This window comes from Gallinula chloropus (assembly GCF_964237585.1).
Source record: "Gallinula chloropus genome assembly, chromosome: 5".
NCBI classification, from domain to species: domain Eukaryota; kingdom Metazoa; phylum Chordata; class Aves; order Gruiformes; family Rallidae; genus Gallinula; species Gallinula chloropus.
This window is the reverse complement of record NC_140090.1, coordinates 23437913-23461518: the sequence shown is the minus strand read 5'-3', so window position 1 is coordinate 23461518 and position 23606 is coordinate 23437913. Positions and strand designations below refer to the sequence as shown.

At 38.4% G+C, this 23606-nt stretch overlaps 1 protein-coding gene across 2 annotated transcripts in view; it reads left to right on the top strand.

Moving 5' to 3' along the window:
* ATF2 (activating transcription factor 2) overlaps positions 1–19130 on the top strand; it is a gene marked incomplete at both ends in the record, with an annotated part of 35943 nt that extends 16813 nt beyond the window's left edge. For both annotated transcript variants that reach the window (XM_084264741.1, XM_084264740.1), the window contains 4 exons: positions 5010–5159; positions 7176–7382; positions 13144–13249; positions 18904–19130. In XM_084264741.1, the coding sequence (XP_084120867.1) occupies positions 5010–5159; positions 7176–7382; positions 13144–13249; positions 18904–19130 (690 nt within the window). The remainder of the gene's footprint in view (positions 1–5009; positions 5160–7175; positions 7383–13143; positions 13250–18903) is intronic.
* Positions 19131–23606: the final 4476 nt, after the last annotated feature.

The window sequence follows — 23606 nt, the reverse complement described above, 5'->3', positions numbered from 1 at the left end:
GCCACACAGTGAGCGAGATCTGTAGGATTGGTGACACTACTGCAAGAGCCTCTTGACTGAAACAGATGAAGTTTAGTGGATGTGTCTTAAGCACAATCTGAGTGTCTGTTGTTGTCCAACATTGAAGTTATTGTAGTGAATGTAGTTGCTCTGTTCACACCTGTGGAAGGCACTGCTACTATGGTTTTGAACATTATTGGATCCTTTTCCTCCTGTTGCTTGTAGAATTTTATTCAATCACAAACTGTCTTCTGCTGCCCTTCTTTTGAAAACAACCTTGTATCTTGTACTGGGAATGATATTCAGTAGGAGTGAAAATCAGTCTTGGATTTCCATGGCTCGCTTACTATAAATTGTCAGTTTTCCTGACCTATTTGTTGTTATGCTAAAGTAGCTAATTTCCACATACTTAAGTAAAATCAAATCAGTCAGTCTTGTGGTATTTTAGAGAGGTTTTCAGTAGCTGTGTTCAAAAAGGCAAATTTCTCGCTAAGATAAGGGTGCATGATTCTATTACAGAATTGCTTCTGATCTCTTTACGAGAAGCTCTGTCTGTAATTGTATGCTTTCTGTAACTGAAATGTCATGAGTTAAGTCCTAGTAGTAAAACATCCTTTTTTTTTGAGTGTACAGCATGTGGACGCAGGCTTTGTGTTGAGACTGTTCTGCATGGATTGCGGAAGTGTCCGAAGAACTCAAATTGCTTTAACGCTGAATGTTGCCCTCCATCTCCTCCTGCCCACATAAAACCTTTTGTCACAATCTGAGAAATACCTTGCACACAGTGGGCAACCCGTAGGCTTTCTGCAGGAGGCTTCTACTGAGAAGTGGCAGAGGGCAGCTTGGCAAGCGTTCAGAAACCGACATTAACTTGCTGGAGCCCGGCATGGGACCTTGTGTTCAGCAGAATTCTTCTGACCTGCCTGTCTGCATGCCGAGCTAATCAGCAAACACCTAATGAGCCTACTCTAAAGAAACAGACCCTCTCACAACCTACTTCATTTTCATATGTTCTCTGGGGGTGGAGAGACAAGACTTCATAAGGACTGATGATGCTGCAAAGACCACAATAATGATAATTAACTTGCTGAATTTAGAAGATTATGCTGTTAATTAGTTGCAAAATAAAGATAAGTAATAGAGCAGCAGATGGTAGGATAACACCCAGGAGAAGGAGGGTTATTACTCTGATGAGCTTTTGTGGCAGATATGAAATATGGATCTGAGTTTTTCACAAATTGTTTCTGGAGAATATTATCTTGTTTCTGTGAGCTCTTGATGGAACGATCTAGTCCTACCAAATTTTGACAGATGTGGTGAGGATTTGTTTTCAGGGAGACACATGAACAATAAAACCTTGCTAATAAAGACTTTAAAAGCTATTAAGCGATTAGAAAATATCATTTTTAGTTTGCCTCTAATAAGCAAATATTATCAAGCAAACCTTGGTTGTTACCAGGTTTCCCCACATAATGATGATTAGATACATTTATTCTAATATTTGTTTCAATATACGTATTTTTAGAACTGCAATTCTCATCATGCTTGGGGTAACTGTCTCATTGCTCACAGGAAGCACAACATCCATGCAGTATTTTCCTCCAACTTCACCTTCTAAAATATGAAACCTGTAATTAGATGAGCTGGTATCTCCTCGTGAAAATCTGTAGGTATTCCTCAGATTGTCACACTAGTTTTGCCTTTATAGATAATTTTAATCATAATTATTTGAATTTCAACTTTTAAACTCTGTAATATAAAGCTAAATTGAATTATTTTCTATTTCTGCTTCTGTAGTACATTACGTTTAACAATGTAATGTTTTTAAAGGAGTTTATATACTTAGAAATTTGTAAAATGTTAGCATTACAATAGGGAAAGTTAAGTCATTCTTTGCATGTCCCTTGTGCCTGATGATAGATCTTCTATAATGTAGATAGGACTTTGCTATTACCTTCACTTTCTACTGCCATTTTCAAGTGAAATATAGTTAAAATAAATACCATGGACTTCCTTTTGTTTTAGGATGACTTTGCAAATATTTCTTCTGTGGAGACAGGACAAGAGGCAGTGACTGCAGGTTGGAGCACAGGAAGTTCCGCACCAACATGCGGAAAAACTTCTTCACAGTGAGGGTGACAGAGCCCTGGAACAGGCTGCCCAGGGAGGTGGTGGAGTCTCCTTCTCTGGAGATATTCAAGACCCGTCTGGACACCTATCTGAGTGATATGTCCTAGGGAGCTGCTTTGGCAGGGGGGTTGGACCCGATGATCTCTCGAGGTCCCTTCCAACCCCTACAATTCTATGAAATGCAGGAGGAGAAGGGGTAGAGCTAAACACTCTGGCTGTACTCATGCATGTTTATTCTCCACTGCCAGGAAGATTAGAACTTGGATTGTTATCACCGAATTTAAATATTCAGGCATTTGAGTTTGGTGAAATCTAGTCACTGATGCTTCTCTTGGCAGTGGAAGAGGAGTGTGTGTATGGTAAGTTGCTGTCTTGGTTGAGTAATTTTGGAGACGACAGCTTTTAAAACCATTCTATGATGGCTTGAAGTAGAACAGAGCATACCCTTTAAAACCACAGCAGAAGTTAAAATAGACATATTGTAATTCATTTGTCACAGCTAATTTGTCCTGTCACTATCATCTTGATTTTTGACCTCTGAAAGTTTGTCGCATCCTGCTAAACAGCAAGTTACAATACAAGAAGTACTTGCATATAGTTCACATAATAAGTGCTAATAAATACATAGTGAAAAAACAGATGTTAATAACTTATGGAAAGGATATTTGATAAAATTGTCATATTAACATTAAGTACTTGCTAAAAATTGATTTGGATGTGTCTCGCTGGTAGTCCTGGTGGTAGCTAAGAAAATTTTACTGCTTATTGACCTGGATTAGTTAGAATTTAAAGAGGGGTGGTGTGGAAATCATCTTCTCAACCTTTCAGTTGATGTAATTAGATCATAGAGTTTGGCTTTAATAATTCTAGTTAGACAGTTAGAAAATATTTAGGTCTTTCTGCACTTGCTTAGCTGGAGACAGGGATTGAAATGTTTTGTGAGGTTGTTTTGCAAGGTGAATTACGAGGGTACAAGCTGATTCTTGAGTTCGTTGAGATAGTGTAAAGAAAGAGTTAAAACAACTGTTGAAGGGCTAAGCATTTTCAAAGTACTGCGTGTACATATATACACACACTAAGAATTATAGGTTTGTTATCTTAATTTTTATCATCCTGCTCTAATGCCTGCAGCAATCCAAAATGGTTAGAGCTGAGCTCTGGGGAAATGACTGTAAATTTGCCTTGTGTACTTTTCTGGAAACCCCTGTTTTGTTCCAGGAAACATACGGAGTTGATACAAAAATGAAGTGGGGAACAGAACAGAGTTTTTATGTACGCTTTAACCATCTCCATTTGGGGTAGTGTGTGCTGCTACGCTTGATCTAGAGCAGTCACTGCAGAAGGTGTTTACTTATTACAGAAGTCATTGGCAAAATATTCCATGAAAGCAAGCCACAAAGGAAAGTTGGAGTTTCGTGGTTGTAGCACTCCAATGGGATGTCTGCTGGGGGCTGTTAGATGCTACAGCCAACTCAAACAGATTTGGTAGTGATGTCACTTGCCAGATTGCAGACCTGAAGGGTTTTTTTTCGATTCTGACAGAGGTAATCTGCAATCTGTTGTTCTGATTGTAAAACAAGATCCAGGAAAGCCTGTCATCACGCAAAGGTAGGAGAAGGCTGTCCAGTGACTTCATTACTGAGAGACACCGGACACTGCAGCTTGTAGAGGGTACCTACATGCAAAGTCTCCTGCTTATTTTGAGCTGGGCAGATGCAGCCTAGCTCCAGCATTTTTAAGAAGTTCTGTTAATCTTGATGCTTTGGCCATAGTCTGTATTCTGAAACGATATGATGCAACCTATAAGAGTTTTTGTAAACTGTTACTTATTAAGTAATTATTTTTTTCTTAAATTTGTATTGGATTCCTTAAAAATCCAGTGCTTAGTAGAAAAATGTTCTTTAACACCAGACATCTATTAAGGTACGTTCTTAAATAACACAGAAAATGTTGTGCTAAACTACACAATATTAATGAAATTTAAAGTAAAAGTCTGGAATTACAAGCAGTTGTATGTAAGAAAAGTTAGTATGACCTTTTATCTCTCTTTTAAGAATTTGTTGTAAATAGAATATATTTCCTGTTTTGATAGATTCCACTGAAAGTTGAATGAAATTATTTTCAAAGGGTAGTCAATAAAATGGTTTACAGTAGTCTACCTAGTTATCAGTAACTCTTGAAAATACTATAAACAGCTGAAGTTTGAAGTTCCTGTTTTTCATAGTGGCTGTGTGCAATGAAGGAAGAACTTTGAATATTTTAGCACTTTGTTAATGTGAAATAGCATACTATAACTGCTACCTTGTGTATTTCTATGGAAGTAAAAGCTCATCTCTACCTCCAACCTGAAGCTTGTTACTGTGTACATTACTGAGATGTTTCAGCAAAGAACCTTGGCTTTTACATAATAGTTACTCATAGGAAGGACTATAGAGGTGAGTATTTGTAAAGACCAAGAAAAAGAACTCCAGAACTTCTACAATGGAAAGAATTTTGTGCTCTGTTTTTTTACATCTTCCTTCATGGTGGTTTTCTTTCTGATCTGTGCCCTGTGCAATACCAGCCTCAGTAATGGTTTGTTCATGGCCTTCCAGTCATCTCTCTGTGGGCACAGGTCATCACGAAGGAAGCCTTCTGCTTACTTCTCCATACAACTTACTATCCTTCTGTTGCTGAGATCCTACATAAAACCTCATTGCTGTTATCATGCTTGCAAAAAATTGCCACGTATGAGTAGGTATCTGCCTAGATAACTGTTAAAAGCCTATAAAAAGAAACAGCTAACTTAGAGATGGAAGTAACTACTAATATAAGTCACTAGTAACTCCTCAGGTTAGCATGACCTTTCTTTTTTCTTTTTCTTTTTTTTCTGCTTGCAGAGGTTAAAAGCAGCCTTGACCCAGCAGCACCCTCAGGTAACAAATGGAGATACTGCCAAGGGACATCCAAGTGGGTTGGTCAGGACTCAGTCAGAGGAACCACGGCCACAATCACTACAGCAGCCTGCAACTTCAACAACTGAAACTCCGGTATGACAACAGAGCAGATGTGTACTTTCTGCCATCTTCATTGTTATACAAAGAAAGTCTTTTTTTCTTTACTCTTGATTTGTAAAATAGAGGTTAATTTGAGTTACAGACTCCTCTTGGAGTCAGTAGTTCTGTAGCAGTTTATAATACTTAAATGCTTCTAAAATGTATTATCTGAGGTGATAATTTCAAAACAGGTATTACTTACCTCTTCAAATTGAGAACAAAGTCATCCTGATTACTGGTGTGCGTTAATAGGAAATTCTGTGGTAACTGAAAATTGTACAACTGGTTAATGTAGATTTGTAAAACATAAGTGGTTTTATTTTTATTTATATTGCATGGTTAATGATTTAGATCATAAATAGTTCAGATTATTTTTTAACTGCATCACATGTCATGCTTCTGTTAATTTGCCTGACCGTTCAAGCTAATGGACTGCCATGAGAAGAGACTCAGCTGTGTGGTTAAGTGAACTGTGTCATTCTGGGTACTGGAAGGGGGGCTCTGAGTTTAGGAATGTTATGCTGTCCCTTCGGAATGATAGATGAGACCAGGGGATAAAGGACAAGAACTCCTAAGCCAAACTGGAAGTGAGATAGCTGCTGGAGGAAAGAGATACTTCCCTGCGTGAATCCTGTAGGATTGTTGCTGTTCTGCTTCAGAAAAGCTTACTGGAATGTGTTTTCACAATTCTCCTGTTTTCATAATTCATAGCATAATGGCAGTTTTCTAACAGCTGCATACTTGGTCTAGAACCTGAAGGACCTGCATCTGCACTGAAAGCACTTTGATCCTCAGACTGGCCAGTGAAGTCGAAGAACCTATCAAAACAACTATGTTTGGAGCAAAAAGAGGAAAAAAGTTACCCACTGCAAAATTATCTCCTCCTTAATGCTGCTGATCTCCTGTACTACATTAAGTTTTTGAACAGAATGTTTTCTTAATACCAAATAGCAGAATTTTCAAGGTGAAAAGCTTGCTGTTTGGTTATTTTGTGGATACTTTATAATTAAGATTTAAAAAAAAATAAGTGCTTCATTCCTAAAAGACTTAATTTAAGTTCCCAGGTGGTTTTTATTATTAGCTATCTAGCTATGCCAAGTCTATATGCAAACTGATATGTGTTTGCAGGTTCTAATTTAAAAATAAAGCTTTCTTACTGTGCTAGACTGAATGCAGGTGCAGCAGTGAATATTTCCTGGAGACAGTTACATTCTGTCTATCCTATCACTTGAAAGGATTTAAAAATCCGTTATATTGTTATCATAACTCATTAGATCTTTGCCTAGGGTCTGCATACAGCTACAAAGGGAGTATAATGTCTAACTTAAAAAACTGAAACATTTGGATCCTGTCATAATAAGTGGGTGGATAGAGGGGAAATTGGTATGCAGCGGTGGGGAACGCATCAACAGATAGGAAATTGCTATCTGGAGATCCAGGGATCAGCGAGTATCAGCACTGACAGCATTTGTCAAGCAGCCTCTGTATATTAGGCGTAAACCATTGTGTAGTATTCTACTTGTGACTAGGTTTGTGGGAAGGGTCAAAAGTAGAAAATTTATTTCCTGCTAAATGTAACTTAAAATTTCATTTGGGGTGTGTGTTTTAAATTTCACCTTTTGTAAATAGTTGTGTCATCAGAATTGGTAAAAAGATGTCATGAAAGTCAATCTAAAGAAGTATTGCTTTTGGACACATTCAGCTGCCAAATGTAAATGGCATATAAGTTTAACTCTTGGAGGTGAGTGGCTTCTTTCAAGCTAAAGCTAGAGCCATGATTTAAAATATGACAGGTCAGTGTAGCATGGTAAGGAGTGTAAATACAGTAGCATCTTTTTAAATATAGTTGTAGATGGATTGGATGACATAGCTTCCCACAAAAGAAATGTGTACAACCTGAATGTGTTTGGAAATGTTGGGATAATCTTCAAGTTGTAACTAGTGCTGCAGCTTAAGTCAGTAGTAAGTAGTACTGCACTGAGGGCTTGAGTATTTTTTTGCTGTTTCCAGGCATCACCAGCTCAGCCTACACCACAGACACCAAATACAGGTGGTCGGCGAAGAAGAGCTGCCAATGAAGACCCTGACGAGAAGAGAAGGAAGTTTCTGGAGCGAAACCGGGCGGCTGCTTCCAGGTGTCGACAGAAACGGAAAGTCTGGGTGCAGTCTTTGGAGAAAAAAGCTGAGGACCTAAGCTCACTAAATGGCCAATTACAGGTATATTTTTTATGTCAAGTGAAAGTGCATACGGTTTTCGATTCTTAGACAGCAATCCTGGATCGATGGAACTTAAACTTTGCATGAAATCTGAAATAGATATGGTTTTGTAGCTGGTGACTCTGGTTAGAATTGAAAATTCAGCATTAATTGCATATGCCAGTAAAATAAGAAAACAAGAGAATGCTCAGATTAGAAGATGTGTAAGATTTAGGATTGCACCATTTTGTCCTTTGCCCATTTTAAATAACTTTCAGACTGGGATACTAAACAAGGATGTCAAGATGTGTTGGGAGTAAAGGCTTATTAATAACTACATAATAGCCTTATCTTAAAAACATCTTGCTCTTAAAAATTTGTATCGCAGCCTGAGTTATTTAAATAAGATCTGTTTTGATTTTCTTTGGTTCTTCTTAACTTCACTTTTTTTCCCTTTAAAGTGAATGTAGTGCTCGTGAAAGGTGCCAGATTGACATCACTGGAAACTGAAGGCCTCTTTTGTCCACAGAACAGGTACAGCACAGGCAGTGACAGTGTGAATTTCAGCGCACTGTCCTCCCAGTGTGCATAAATCCTATAGTGAGGGAGGTATACTGCGAGAGGGCAGGCTAGTGTATGGTGCCTCTTATTTTCCTACCTCATTCAAGGTCGTCAGCTGTTGGGAAGTGGTCATGTAGACACACTGTTTCCCTGTATTACTCTTTTCTTTAAATTACTTTGAAATGTTAAAGCATACTTTCTTAATGTTTTCCATCAGGACCTGAGAATTGGCACAAAGTGGTGTTTCAAGATAAAAAATCCAAAAGCTTTATTTTAAGAATCACAGAAAATAAAAATGGTAAAAACTGCAGTTAAGGTTTCACCACTTGTTCTTTCATTGGAGCTATTCACTAGGTCAAATTCACAGGTCCTTTCCTTGCTGTTAAAACTACTCTTTCATGCTGTTTGATAAATGAAACATCCCAGCTTGACCAACAGGAACGTGCAGCATGTTGAGATTACTTTTTATTATGTAATCAAAATTATGTTGTATCAGTAATCTTCATGTTCATGTGATTAAAAATACTCACCATCCCTGGCTGTCAAACATAAGAAATTCCTACCTAAGCCCACAATAAGAAATAAGTTCCGTGTGTTGCAAGCATCCCAGCAGTGTGCACCAGCATTAGATAAATTTCTTGCAAATGATCTTACTGTACCTTTTCAGTCTTTTGACGTGTTCCTTTAATGCAATCACAGCTCTCAATGTAAATCCATTAATCGCAAAACGGTTTGTATCATCATAGCTTAACTAACCTAGGTGAAGGTAGATCTGCAAGAAGGAAAACAAAGGAACAAAAAAGATTGACTGCATTTCGAGTTTTTTAGTGAAAGTAATTTTTTAGTATTATGTGAACCGCCTTTAACTTACAGATACCAATTTTTATAACCAAATACAATGTAAGTACCGTAACCAAAAGATTTCCAGATTTCCAAGAGTTAACTCAGTTAATAGTGAATTCAAGAAAAAGAATTTTCTTACAGTCTGCCAAAAGCAAAACCGTTAACTGTGAAGAACAGAATGACTTGTAAAGCAAATTGAATGTCAGAGAAATAATTAAACTGTGCTTTATGTGAAAACATTAATCAATCCTATATTTCCATAATAATTCTTCATTTGACGGGCTAACACAGCTGATCAGCATAGTGGGCAGTAATGACCCATGATTACTTACTTTATATTTAATAGTAAATTTAATAAGTTTGGAGTTTTGCCTTAGTACAGTTTTATAGACTGAGTGTTAGGGTTTAGTAGTTCATATTTTGTTTCATATTTAAATGACCGGCTCAGCTGCATTTACTGAGATGTCACGTTTCCAAAAGTAGGTTAATGCCAAAATGACCACGTTGTATTGCTCTGTGTAACAATTCTGACTTCTTTCAACACAGTTAGCTTTCTTGTAATGTTGATGTCAAAGCTTCTGATGTCACAGGTGGTTGGTTTTGAGACTGAAGCTCTAACTGTGCATACAGATCGTTAAGAGGTTTACTTTGATGTATATTTTCACAGAATGACTAGGTTGGAAAAGACCTTTAAGATCGAGTCCAATCGTTCCTGTCCTAATCTAAACCATATCTCTTAAGTACCTCATCTACCCGTGGTGACTTATCTACCCGTGAAAACTTTTGTTCCATAGTTTTTGGCTTTCTGTAGATTAACTTCTGGCTACTTTCTTCTTTTAAAAATACCTTCCTTTTTAAGCGTTGTTTATGAAATTTTTGCTTAAGAGAAAATTTCCGTCTTAACGTCAGGCCAGGAACATATTTAGACTGGGTTGGCTGTCAGTATTACAGGCTCTGCTATGTAAGGTTTATTGCATGCTTCCAAACTCTTAAACTTTATTTACTATTTGATTGTTTTGGGGTGTGTTTTCTACTAATGTTTCTACTAATATTACTACTTTTTTCATTAATCTTAAATTTTATGTATGGCATTGTGTTGCCCCTGTGCCTTGTACAATACTGCAGGGTATGGCACGCTCTATAAAGTGTTAAGGAAGTATTGACAGTGTGTCCCCGGCAGCCACGCAATCACATTGTAGGATCGGATGCCAGAGTTCATTATATGGTCTCGATTGGGTCCCTGTTGGTGTAATAATCTCAGAGGGCAAAGTATCGGTAGAAGAATGGCCTGTCTCCCTCACGAGGTCACTACAGGTTTTAAAGGATGAGCAAACAGAGGCAGTTTGTACTAATGCTGCAGAAGCTGCTTTAGGAAGGCTGTATTGTGAAAAGCATGCCCGTAAATAAAGGTCCTCATCCACACAGCACTATCTCATTGGAATTACCTGGAAAGAAATAGAAGGGCTGTGTTTAACTCTGCTATGGATAGTCCTCTGTCCCTGTAAGTCACATCTACCTGTCTCTGATGATAGTTTTGGTAAGTAATATCTCACAAATACTGTCCCACACTCTGCTGAGTAAGGGTTAATTTGGGCCCACTGTTACATACATGTTTTGGATCCAGGGAGAAATAGGGAGATGCCGAAGACCATACTGTATGCTGGGTGGTGTACCTTTGGAAGAATATAGAAGGCAAAGTATCTTTTGAAAAATGGAGTGCAGGTAAAAATAGATATTCTTTCCTCCAGAAACCTGCTTTCTAATCTTAGCACGTTCTGACATGTGGAAACATAAAAATTCTCAAAGATGGCATGTGAGATGTATTTCGTGCTTAAAGAAATGGTGATGCCTACACTTGATTTGATACCTTGTTAATGAGGAGGACCTTTCCAGGATGAAAACTCAAAATCTTTCTTTGTGTCTCTTCTTATTAGCCTCTTTACCATAAAGACCACCATGTGTTAAAATATTTTGAGTGAGATTGTAAGACTTGCTGCTGTCATGTACATGATAAGAAAACCACAACCTGTATAGGGACAGGTTCTAACAACCCCTCCTTTATTACCAGTCAGAAGTGGTTCTACTGGCAATATGTAAATGACAACCTGGATTGCCACTTCTGTGACATTCTGTGTGTCTAGCAAATGCACTCTGTTCTGCTTTCAGGAGTAATTTGTGCACCGCGTTGGCGAACAGTGGTCACGTTACTAACAAGGCCAACTGCATGGTCAGTCAGCATACCTCGCCTGCTTAGTGTAGGAATGCTCTTCCATTTTTTCAAATCTCCTTTGATGTAAGATAAGGGATTTCCTTCTTCTATTCCTTTTAGCAAAATTCTTAGTGTCTGTAATATACCCAACAATCTATAAACTGCCCTCCCAAAACTTTTTGTAAACATTAGTTTTATTTACAGCGGTAAACAGTGACTTCGTATTTCTGTGTGCTGTTTGTGTATAAATTAAAATGTGGAAAGTATAAAATTTCTGAAAATTTCATTTTGTCGAGGTTCCTTTAAACTATCAGAAGTAGGTTTCATATTGTTGGATGTTTCTGCTTATGTTGGTTATCAAAAACATGCCTCAAAAACTAAATCAGCGCTTTCTCCCCCTCCAACTATGTCAGTTCTGTGCAGCTGCCTGCTTGGCATCCAGATTTGTAGCTCCTCAGTAAATGACTTGGTGAAACGAAGGGAGCTGAGTGCTAGAAGCAGAAATAGTGTGATTTCTTTAACAGCCAGAGATTTTGGGACATGTAATGCCAGCTGGTAGAGATTTTGTGGGATTTTCGGTTGTTTTCGGCCTTCCTCTTTTTTTTGTGTGTGTGTGTTTGCAATCACATTTTTCTTTCATTAGAAACGTCCATGAAGTCAGATTTTGGCTTTGTTTCAGCTCTTGTTTTTGTTTTAAATATAAAGTTTCTGAAAGGGATATTTGGCACAATAAATGACTGAATAGAAAAGTAGTTCTTAATAGTTTAAGAAGATTTTACAAGTACAAAGGCTTGACTTTTTTCTCTCCTAAATGGAAAGAGAGTACACAGAGAAGCTTTTCTTTTAAAAGAAGTCTGGTATTTTAATTACAGTATTTACAAATTATGTTATTTACTGTAATTAAACCTAATAAATTCTGTTAAAAATTGTTTTCCATATTTTGGAATCCTTTAAGTTGTAATTCATCTCTGACTGCGTTGTCTTATTTCTGGCTTGCAAGTGACTAAATTGACTTTCTCATATTTTTCCCTGCATAATTTTATTTGCAATCCAATTTTTTTTCTTTGTTTATTTTTTTCTTTAATTTGCTCTCCAATGCATAAATTCACCAAACACTTGTGTCTCTTGTGTGGTATTTTAAGCTGATGTGCCACAGCCCTCAGTCTGACTAACTTCAATTGAAAGGATCTATGTTTAAAAGAAATTAACCCTTGAAAAGCATATATTGTAGCAAGACAAGGGCATCACAGAACTTAATTCTGTAGTTACATAAACATTTTTCTAGTGTTTTAAGTGAAAACAGATCTATCAAAATGCCATACAGTCCTTAAGTTGGATTGTTACTTCTGTAGCGCTTCTCATCTGTAGGTCCCAGGCTGCATTACAGGGAAGGTAAGTGTCACAGTCCTACATTTTACAAATGGGGATACCAAAGGACAAAGAAGCAAAATGACCTTGCTCAAGGTCACCCAGTAGTGGCACAGCCTGGAAATGAACCCAGTCACTGGATTCTGCAAGTGCCATCGCCAGCTTACACTCCGCTTGGTGACATCAGCTGCCGTTTCAGCATTTTGTCATTATGATCAATTATTCCTTCATACAACATGTTTAGGCACGGTTGCCAAAGAGAAAATCACTATGGAAATCAACATTTACTAAATTATTTTCCATTACATGAGATTTTCAAAGGCCATGTACAAATATAGTCACCAAAAAGCATTCTGCATTGGCTGACTTTTTTTCTTTTACAGTTTTTTTTTTTTAATGTTGGCTGTGGCATCTGTTAAAATGTGGGTAGTTAAATGTAGGTTTACTCTGATTAGAATTCATTGCAAAACCTTGCAGAAGAGTCTTACAGTAGCTGAATCACGTGCTTAGGACTATATGTAGATTCTGCATCTGTGTACTGAAAAACATATATTGTATCTTCCAAAAAAGCATTTCCTAGTTCAAGAAAATCATAAAATAAATTTAGCTGAGTTTCAGCTAATATTTAAGTATTCTGAGATAAAAGAAACATATACGTTTTTGCAACATATACCAAGTGGAAACTTCTTGTATTTTATCTGCCCCTGAAGGTACAACTGCAAATCCTATAAAACTTAATACCCACCTTCAAAATGTGTGTAGTTTGAGCCTGGTAAAGTACATAACTTTCTTCTCCTTTAGAATGAAGTCACCCTGCTGAGAAATGAAGTGGCACAGCTGAAACAGCTTCTTCTGGCTCATAAAGATTGCCCTGTAACCGCCATGCAGAAGAAATCTGGCTATCATAGTGAGTAATGTTCCATTACCTATAGCCTTAGGCTGCATCAATGAAATACTGCCAAAGTGAACTGAGTGAACATTAAAATTGAGAAATGCACTTCTAATATTACATTAAGGATTTTTCAAAAAAATTCTTGAAGGTTATTGGAAGACAGGAATGAATATGTGATACTTAGAAATATATTTCTAAGTCCTTCCAGTTGAAGTGTTGCATAACATTGAAGGTTTTATGTTGGTTTAATAAATGCATATGATAATTAGCATTTAAGGACTATCGGTTACTACACCCGCTTCGGAAAATATAATTCAACTATTAAGAGCACAGGGTAAAGCATTTTTTATACTTTCCTTAGTCTGGTGCAGCACAAGGTCCTTGTGGGTTTTTTCCTTCATCGTAATGAGGTTTCAGTAGAGGTAATATAACAGCTGTCCTCATTTACCATAACATCCAGGATCAGTCAAGCTGTTAAAATAATCAGATGCAGGTTCATGACTCCTACTGTACGATGTCTTATAGATTGTTTTGATTTCCACATTAAGTGACTACTTTTCTATAAACAGTGTATTTTAAAAAGCAGTTCTAATACTGAAGGGAATACCCAGGGCTTCAGTAGCATTTGTTTTCTAATGCATATTTTTACTTCAAGGTGCACATTTGATTTTCATCCTTCCAGCATTTTAAAGGTTAATTATGCTTTCCTGACTTGTAACTTCATTTTTGGCTATGATACACAGTGCCAGAACCAGCTGCTGCTGCTGCTGCAGAATAAATGGCCAATTTTGTCCATTGTACACAAATTTGTTACAAATAACTGAGCTGGGAATGCATTAGGCAACATTCATAATATATAACCCACAGCTTTCGTTTTTATGATTTAGTGATATTTCAGGATATTTGTAAATGTGAAGATTGTTTCTGCCATATGTAGCCACTTCATTTTAATTTGCCAGTGTCAGTAATTCAGGAGAATAAAGGAACATTTTGTATTGCATGCAAACAGATCCTCAGGTGCTTGCGATAAAACTTAATGGCCACCATCTTTACTTGTAGTCATTGTAAGCAATTTCATCAGAATGGGCAATATTTTTTAATTTAAAAGATTCAGGAGATTTAGCAACTCTCTATTGCCACATATATTTAGAATACTGATTTTTGTCAGTTTTGAGCTTATAAATCTTGGTCCTTTGATCTCCAGTCATTTTGACAAGACAGAAAATAGCATCTTGGAGTAAATTGGAAGGGTATAGAAATATGTTTGGGATTTATATTAACAATGATTGCTGCAGGGATGAGGCCATTATGGCTCCCATCTGACAGAACAACATAATTTCATACGGAAGCTACTAGGGGATAACATTATGCATGCATAAGGTTTTTTTAAAAAGAATTCAAAAAGACCGTAGGTTTCTTGAATTTCAATGTTTTGAGGATGCATGTCCCTGAACTGGTACGAAAAATACTTAAACATGAGTCTTAAACCGACAAGCTAATTACAGGCTAAGGATTTCTTTGTTGAAGAATTAACGAACGGCCTGTTCAGTAATCCTTCTTTTCTGCCACCGGAAAAAGACTATGATGTTCCTGATTTACTAAAGGAAGCAAAATGGCTAAGAACTGCTAACGTACTGATCAGCAGGGAAAGCTTATGTTTTAGAAAAACAATAATAGTAAACAAGGGGACTGGAAGGGGAAGCTCACCTAGTTTCTTAAAGTCTCGTGAAAGTCAAAGTTCAACATGAATGCTCGTTGTAATGCCATCCCACAGAAGGGATTTGGTCACGTTATCTCTGTGTGAATGATGTTAGGAAGGCACATTGGCTGAGTGACATACCCACCATACAACTGGAGAGGGAAAAAATGGTTTCAGTTGCTATGTTCATAGAAAGTGTTTTTAAATAAACATACTATGTTCATCTCGTAATCTAAGTTGAATTGCTTCAAAAACATTGAGTGGTTTAACAGTCTGTCTCTGTGGAAGAAATTGAAGACACGAGATTACAGAGCTCCCGCGGTGCTGAGTATTGTGCACTGCTGAGACAGTGCTGGTTTACACCATGCACACCATGTTTTAACAGCTAAGTACACAATTTAATGGCATTTCATGTATGACAGATGCACTTAAATAGGCACAAATAATCTAGTGCTTTTCAGTGTACTTTTGGGACTTTCACATACCTCTTAAGGTCTTTTGAATTTCCCAAGCGTGTTTTTGTTTGAGGCCAAGTGAAAAGAATGACAGACCAGATACCCCTTTATATTAAGCTTGTTCTTGGTATCATATTTTCCTTATTTAAAAAGTCCTGTCCCCACTTCAGAAGAGGCTGTCATTGGGACAGAGAAACTTGAAAAATGGTTACTCTGCTTTTAGGCAGCGTGAATCTGTATGGATCCTGTTGCTGTTTTTAAGTTTTTAGCCAGTTTAAATTATGCTTCCCAAAAAAGGATGCTATTGGCTCTGAATGCATCTTTAGGGGAAGAAAAATAAGTGCCATGTATAAGAAAAATCTAAATTTTTCAATTTAGTTCTTCTATACACATTATTTCTAAAAGTCATCTGCACACGCCTGTATTTTCCTAGGTTTTTTCTGGACTTGGGCAGGGAAGAGGTGAGCGCTTGTAAGAAGAAATGTGTTGTGAAAATGAGAGCTTAAAAAAGAAATGGTGTTTTGGGTCTTTCATATTTTTTTGTAATATTCAACAACTTATGTACAAATGTGAGTATAAAAGAAGATAAATAGAGACTGCAGAAAATCCCTTTACAAACCTGTAGAGGTTTGTTGTGTTCTTTCTCTAGTTAGTTTTATGGAAGTGGTAGAAGGTGACTCACTGGTTTCAGACCTGGGACCACTTGAACCACTCAAACCAGGACATGCCTACAGCCTTTGTTGGGCAGGCGATAGTCCTTTGGTGAGTGCCAGGGGTGGTCACAAGGGCCAGTGTTGGGAATGAGTGTTTCTGGGCAGAGCATTACCATGAGGCTTTGTACTGGTGGTTATCAGGGGACCAGCAGGAATTCTAGATTTACACAATGGGAGTTGCAAGGCTTTATGCTTCCTGTCAAGTTTATTCCCATAATCTAGTGTTAGGTCTGTATCTTACATAATCACCGGGCTGCTGTAAGCTTCCCCTCTAAGCTCCGGCATCTGAAAATACCTGAATGGGGTGCTCTTCAGCCCAGTGTGTGTGTTCATCTGCTTGGTGATGTGAAAGCTTATACTGTACATTGGTCACCATAAACATTCACGTAAATATTTCTTCCATTGCATGTAGGGTTTTCCCAGGGCCTTCAGAGTCAGAAATCCAAGTGTTTTTCACGTTCTTCACTGCTGCGATACTATTGCAGACATTTCTTTTAACAACATACATGTTCTGTGTCTCTTCACAAAGGAACACCTTCCTTCTCTGTCTGAAAGATAATGCTCTAAACTACTTCCTCTCTATCTCTGGCTTGTACCTTTTAAAATTAACTTTTTTTTCTTGAAAATAAGAAGGATTTGGTCAACCAAGGTATCGGGGATCAGCAAAAAAAGCGTAATAGGTAGATTGAGATGCATAGGAGAGTATCAGCAGCTCTGAAGCGGAGGAGCAGGTGTTACAGTGGGGAGAATGTTCCATGTATGTCATCCCGCTTGCTGCCATTTCATTCTGTCTGAGGGGAGGAACACGCTGCTCTCATAATTAGTAATTGCTTATCTTTCAGGAAGTGGCCCTAGCATTTCTGTTTTTAACAAAGTTGGTATGTGTCCCTTCTTCCTTGTTTTTACATGAGATCTTGACAGAGATGTAGCAAAGACGAAATCCTGTTGAATAAGTGTTAACTGAATGGGTGCTCATCTGTGTTCTTTCTGTTCTGGAATGGGCAACTCCTAATAAGGATGACAGACATCTTTCAGAAGTATTTTAATTTCCTTCCTCTTGCTGTGTACAGTTACCATGGGACCTGAGGATTTGTGGTAACTGTCAGCAGACCTAGTTCAGTACTGTCTGTCTGTTGCCATTAGTGCTTGAAAGATGTTTTTGAAAAAGCACAGTACAGTGTTGGCCTCATGGATAAGGACACTGTGATACTTTCAAAGGATTATGTCCCAATTCTTGTAGCAGAAGTGCAAAAGAAAATGTTACCTTGATCATGTAGACAGTATTTCTTAGGAGGAAATGCAGCAGTTTTGTTTGCTTACCCATCCTTTTTCACCTTACCACCCTTTTCCCAAAGTGGTTGCTAACAGAACTGTTTCCAGGCCTAGAAGAGCATTGTGTTCTTAGTATGCATGGGGATGCTTCAGAGATCTTTATGTTGGGGACTTGACTTGCTAATTTAGTACATTTTCTTACAGCTAGTATGTCGTATAAACATCAGTACATCATAAACTGCATTTTGTCATTGTTTTTTCATGCTTAGTGTTCCTTTCAGTTGCTGCTGTTTGCCTAGATGGAAGTGAAGCTATGACACCATGGTGGTTTTGCTCTTTCAGTGGTAGTGTCATCTCTTCCCAGTCCTTCTTTTCCCCTGGGTAACTTTTGACTTTGGTCAGTCTCAAGCAGAACTGGAAAGGGATTGCGATGGCTCGTCTAGAGAAAATGACTCTTTCTTCCACTGCTGGGTCACAAGCCGCAGCTCGTGCTGCTTCTGGCTATGCATGTGTGTAGCTTCCTGTACTAGGTGGTACAAGTCAGCAGCATGTTAAAAGGGGCTTCCAGAATTCCATCTGTTGACTGGGTCTAAGTCAGTGTATAAAACTCCTCTGAAAAATACTCAAAAACACTAACACTAGTGAAAAAGTCTTTAAATTAAATTAGGTGTTCTTACTCTTAGTGGTAAGTGAAAAAATGGTTCTTTAGTCTTTAACTCAGCCTTTTGCTTAACACTGTTTGCATGATGCCTTGGCCAAAAAAGGATGACTTTAGCATGACTAGGATGTCAGTGCAAGACAGGCATTTTAAATTCTAGTTTTGCACAACGTGAATTATTTTTTTAATCTGTTTGCCCTCTGTTGTAAGGAAAAATGATGCAGCTGTGTGGCTGCTTCACTGCAGTTCTGTGGGGAGCACCTGAAATATTCTTGAAGATGTTTTTAAAATCACTTTTAACAATTTAAATTTGAGGCATATGTACACTAAAGAAGTTACTGAACTTCTCTCCATTAAAAGAATGTGCATTGAAAACTTGTGCAAGTACTGTCCATTTAATATAGGGGTGCAGATACCAGTTCATGATAGCAAGTGTTGCTGAACACAGTTGTTCTCACTTGATTATTAAGTAAGCTCAGTAAATGGCATAGGTTAAAAATCTAGGGCCAATTCCTAAAGCACTAGGAGATCCAGTGGCATTTTTAATGTGTGAATGCTGCTTATTGGCGTGAGCGTTCATCACTAGAACTGGGCGTGGTACCCACCAGCTGATTTACTGGGTGAGAAGTTGGAGCATTTTAATTAAGATGTTGAAGATGTGAAAATGTTCTTGTTTCCAGAATATTCCATACTGCAGTCTATTCCTTACAAAGTAGTATTTTCTTTAAAAAGTGGAATGAGATTGCTTAGCAATTTGTGCTGCGTTACGCCATGAATGTTCATTATTATGGGGATGGTTGCTGTTACTTGGGACGTGGTGCTGTGCATTCCGGGGGGGAGGAAAGAACAGTAATGACTTTTCCCTTCTTCAGCTGCAGATAAAGATGACAGCTCGGAAGACATATCAGTGCCAGGCAGTCCACACACGGAAGCTATTCAGCACAGTTCTGTCAGCACTTCCAACGGCGTCAGCTCAACTTCCAAGGCAGAAGCGGTGGCCACCTCCGTTCTCACCCAGATGGCGGACCAGAGCACAGAGCCCGTGCTTTCCCAGATCGTCCTGGCGCCTCCCTCCCAGTCGCAGCCTTCAGGAAGTTGATTAGAAACTTGAGTTGCATCAGTTTCTTAGATACACATACGTGACTTTAAAGGGAAATCAACAAAAGACCAGTCTCCACCTAGGAGAAATTGTAGCTTAAAAATTATTCATTTTTAAAAATCCAACTTAAATTTGGCTTTAACGATTGGCAGGTGAAGAGGAGACAGAACACCTGTTCTAGTCTCTTTGCAAAAGACTATTTTTTTTTTTAAGTATTAGTTTTACTAGTTGTTTTTTGTGCTTAATGTGTAAAGTGTGTGTACAGTACAATGTGGTTTATTTCATTTTTAATTTGGTATTTCAACAAACATTGGGGTGAATTACTAAAGGTCAATCCCAAGACTGTGATAGTAATGTTATGTGACATTTTTATACCAAAGTTCTGCATAGTCCCTATTGACTTTGTAACGTTAGCAAGGTCATAAAGCACTAGGCAAGAGAAAAGACAGTAACAATTAATTTGCTTTTAGTCTTTTTGCCTTTTTGTTGTTTTGCACATTATGAGAGGAAGAACATTGGGAGAAAAACTTTTGGGTTGTTTTATGTATAGCGTTTTGGTTGGCATTTTAACTGTCGGGGTTTTTGATTTGTTTAATAGGGCCAGTACAGTATATGAGATACAGTACTGTTATGCACATACCTATCCTAGGTGAGGATCATTACTAAATAAGATTTGATTTTTATTATTTTTTAAAAATTTTAAATTGATGTTAGGTGGTTTGGGGTTTTCCCCCCCCTCCAACACTTTCATTCTTGGGGGTGGGGGAGGAGAGCTTTATTTCTCCAGTCGAAACAGATATCTATAACCACCCTTTGTTGCTAGGCTGAAACCAGTAAGCATATTGTAAAATACAGGGTTATCAAATATGGGATACTTAGTATTCCAAAGTAGGTTGATATTTTGTGGATTTTTGAGTCGCAGACTAAGGAGTTTACTCATGGTTTTGGATGCCAGAAAAGCCTAAAATCCTTCTTCAGACAACTCAAGACTTTTTTTTTTTTGTCATTGTCTTGTATTTGCAAGCTAACTTGTACTTAATTCTTGTGTAAGCACTGTCATCTTTTAGTAGCAAAAATTTTGATACCTTTCTTGTGAGGGGGGGGCTGGGAAAAATCAGTATCTACCGTATCTTGGAAACAATGTACTTATAACGTGGTGTGTGTGGTGTGTGCGTGAGAATGGTTCCGTAGTTAATGCCAGCAGTCTTTTGCTTGAATGTTTAAAGATGCCTTCAATGTGATGCTGGCTGATAGGTGACTGCAGTTTTAAAATGTTATTTACTGTGCGAACTTGGATAACTAACATTCCATGATGTAGTTTGTTTCTGATGAGATGATTGTAGGTACACTCTTTCTCATTATCCAGTCATCTGTGGGATATTGAGTTTTTTAAATGTGCCATTATCTATTTTGATTCTGTACTCATGTTCAAAATACAGTACAATATTTTACAATAGATTAAGTTGTTTAAAAAAAAAAAAGTAGATGTGTGCTTTCAGGTCGGAGAACTTTGCATAATAGCAAAAACAGATGCATAGTAGCAACTGGCAGTAAAGCAGGATTCCATTATGTATATAACAAAGGTTTAATGCATTTATAATGAGTTGTGTAGTTCATTTGCTCTTCCTTCTCCACACTATACTATGTGTTTTTAAGTGTCAGTGCCATCAAGTTTCTATTTGATTTTTAAATCTAAAAATGTAATTGATCCGCTGGAAAATCATGATTTCTACAGTATATATACAACCGTACGTAATGAAAACTGGACAAAGAAGTATCTAAGTCATATGTATCATTGCAGGGCTTTAAGCATGAAAATAATAGGGATTCTAAATATTTTGTATTATAAAAGTAAGAAAGTTGAGTTGACAACCTCATGTGTCTTACTTTCCCAATTTCACAGTAAAGAGCTGTAGCCGTTCTTGAGTGTTTCCAGGATGGTGAAATATAGTGGACCTCTGGGGAGAAGGAAACGAGTTGCAAAGGCACAAAATGTGAATTCTGCAAGAAAGCTATACAGTCACTTGTCATTGTAGTTTTGGTGGACTAGCTAAGGCCTCATTGATTATACTATAATTTGCTCTCCTAAACACACAGGCTTTTAAATCATATTTATATCAGTGGAGTTTTTTTTATAACAAAACCGTCGCGCTTGTAAATTAAGTCTACATAAGTGTATAGGAGATGTGTAAACAGTTAATGAATTTAACAGTGGGGCTGGAAAAAGAACCATTAAAATCTGTGTCAGCAAATAGAGAAAAGTAATTAGTCGTACTACCATGGATTCCGTTTTGAGACGTATGTCACACTACTTCTGTACTTAGCATTTGGGGTCTTTACATTTGACATGTTTCACAAACTGTACTGTTTTCTTCTCTGTGCAGTTTGCATGAGTAAATCATCGAAGAGAATAAAATCTATCTTTAAGTTATGTTCCTATTTTAATGAAATTATACTTGTTCTAAAAGGCAGTGCTGTCTTCAGACTTATTTCTTCACCCTTACAATTGCCAGTGTTTTTCTGGAAATCCTGGCAGTGATGTCAAGCCAGCATTAGGGAAACACGGACACACGTGGCTCCTCAGAAAATAAGCCAGACTGTGTTGCTCAGCAGTCGAGGGTCAGGTTCCGGCAGTGCCTGAGGAGTCGGCCTGGCACGGTTAGTTCTGGGAGCCCGAGGCAGTCTGTGGGCGCAGGAGCCCGTAACCAGCTTGGTGAGCCCAGGAAATAATGGCTGCGGCCAGGTGAGCTGCTCACAGGTTGGTCCTGAGGGGCTGAGAAAAGATCGCACCCTCACGCCTGATGGTTAGGATGTTAAAAATGTTTTGGGCTGCTTTCTGGCTGTTGGGAATGTGATGTGTGGCGTGGCATTGCCTGTTAAGTCAGCACTGAGCTCCTTACAGAGCTCAGGGACAGGGGCTTGGGGAGGAGGGGGTGCAAAGTTGCTGTGCACTTGCATTTATGCATGTGTCGGCCAAAGGAAATGAAAGTTAAACTGAACACAACTGAGCCCCGACTGAGAGTAATGCCCAGGCCTCTACGTCCTTTTCCTGCCTATAGAGTTGGGCTGGGCATGCTGAAGGGCAAAGCCAGCAAGGCCGTGTAATGGGGCTGCGGGGGAACCAGCACGCTCCTCTGTCTGTCTGCACCATCAGAAGACCCGGGTTATACCCAACTCTCCAACCCAAGTCAGCTTTTCCTCTTCAAAAAGCTGACAGGGGCCGGGCAGAGGAATGTTACGCTGCCGGAAGGAGGTGGCAGAAGTGTTGGATGAGCCGTGATTTCAGCTACCGGAATTACAGAAGTAATTTGCTTGGAGACAGACACAAACATTTTAATTGGTCATCATAAATGATAATGAGGAGAAAACATAGTGAAATTAAGTGCATCCTAATAAAGTAAGGTATGTTAAATTGCACTGAAGGAAACTTCAGCGATGCTTCTTGACATGATTAATACACTCATGACAATGTGTCTAATGAAGGTTGTTTGCATTTATGTGCCGCCTGTTGCTTCCCTCAGTAGAGAACTAATTTGGACTGCGCTCATTTACATTGCAGAGCAGGGAGCGCGGGATCGGCTTTCAGCCGGCTTTGTGTTTATTTTTAACCACCACATCGACTGCAGCACAGGTAGGATTGATTTAACCCGTGTATTATCTTCTATAATACTGTGTAGGGTGGGTCCAGATGACACCAGTGCTACTTTATAATTTGGATTTTCGAAGCTTTGTATTCTTTAGTAGTAGGTCTTCTGATCTTTTAGGATTTAATATGACTTTCTTCATGGAGCTTAAGATCATGACCTTTACTGTTCTTCGCTTTCCTCCTCTTCAAAGTATTTTTTCTAGCTGTGCGATGAGCTCCTGAACGTGCTTAGACATTTAGTGTGGCAGTTCCTCATTTGGCACATTGCTTCCTCTGTGGCTGTGTTCAGGCTTGTTGAGAAATTTTAACTTCAAGAAGTTAGTAGCCAGGAAAGGCCACACTGTGCATCTTGTCTTCAGGTAAAATAGATGGGAGAAGCTTATGAAATCACATCTTCTGGTCCAAGGCATTACAAAACATGGATGTAGTCCTGGAAGGACATCCCAAATCCCCAGTATGGGGGGCCGTGCACAACCCCTGCCGTGGGTGTATGCTGGTGGCTTCTTAATTGTGCACAGTGCAAACTAGCTTCAAAAAGTTTCTAACCTGCTAGGTGTGGGTTAGTCATCATCTAATTACCTGGCTGTCCGTAGCTTAACAAGACAGGGAAACTTGGTCCAATTTGTGTAGTTACTTTAAACTTTGCTCAAAGCCTTTCTCCCTCTTCTCTTGCCACATCTGTAATGACGGTGTATGTTGGTCCAAACACTTTTTTCCCTCTTCACTGCTGGGTTAAGAGGAGGGAGGCAAGAGAAGGTTCTTATATTTTTAAATAAACTACTTAGGATTTAATCTGGGAATGTGTATTTACCCAAGAAAGTGGTGTGACT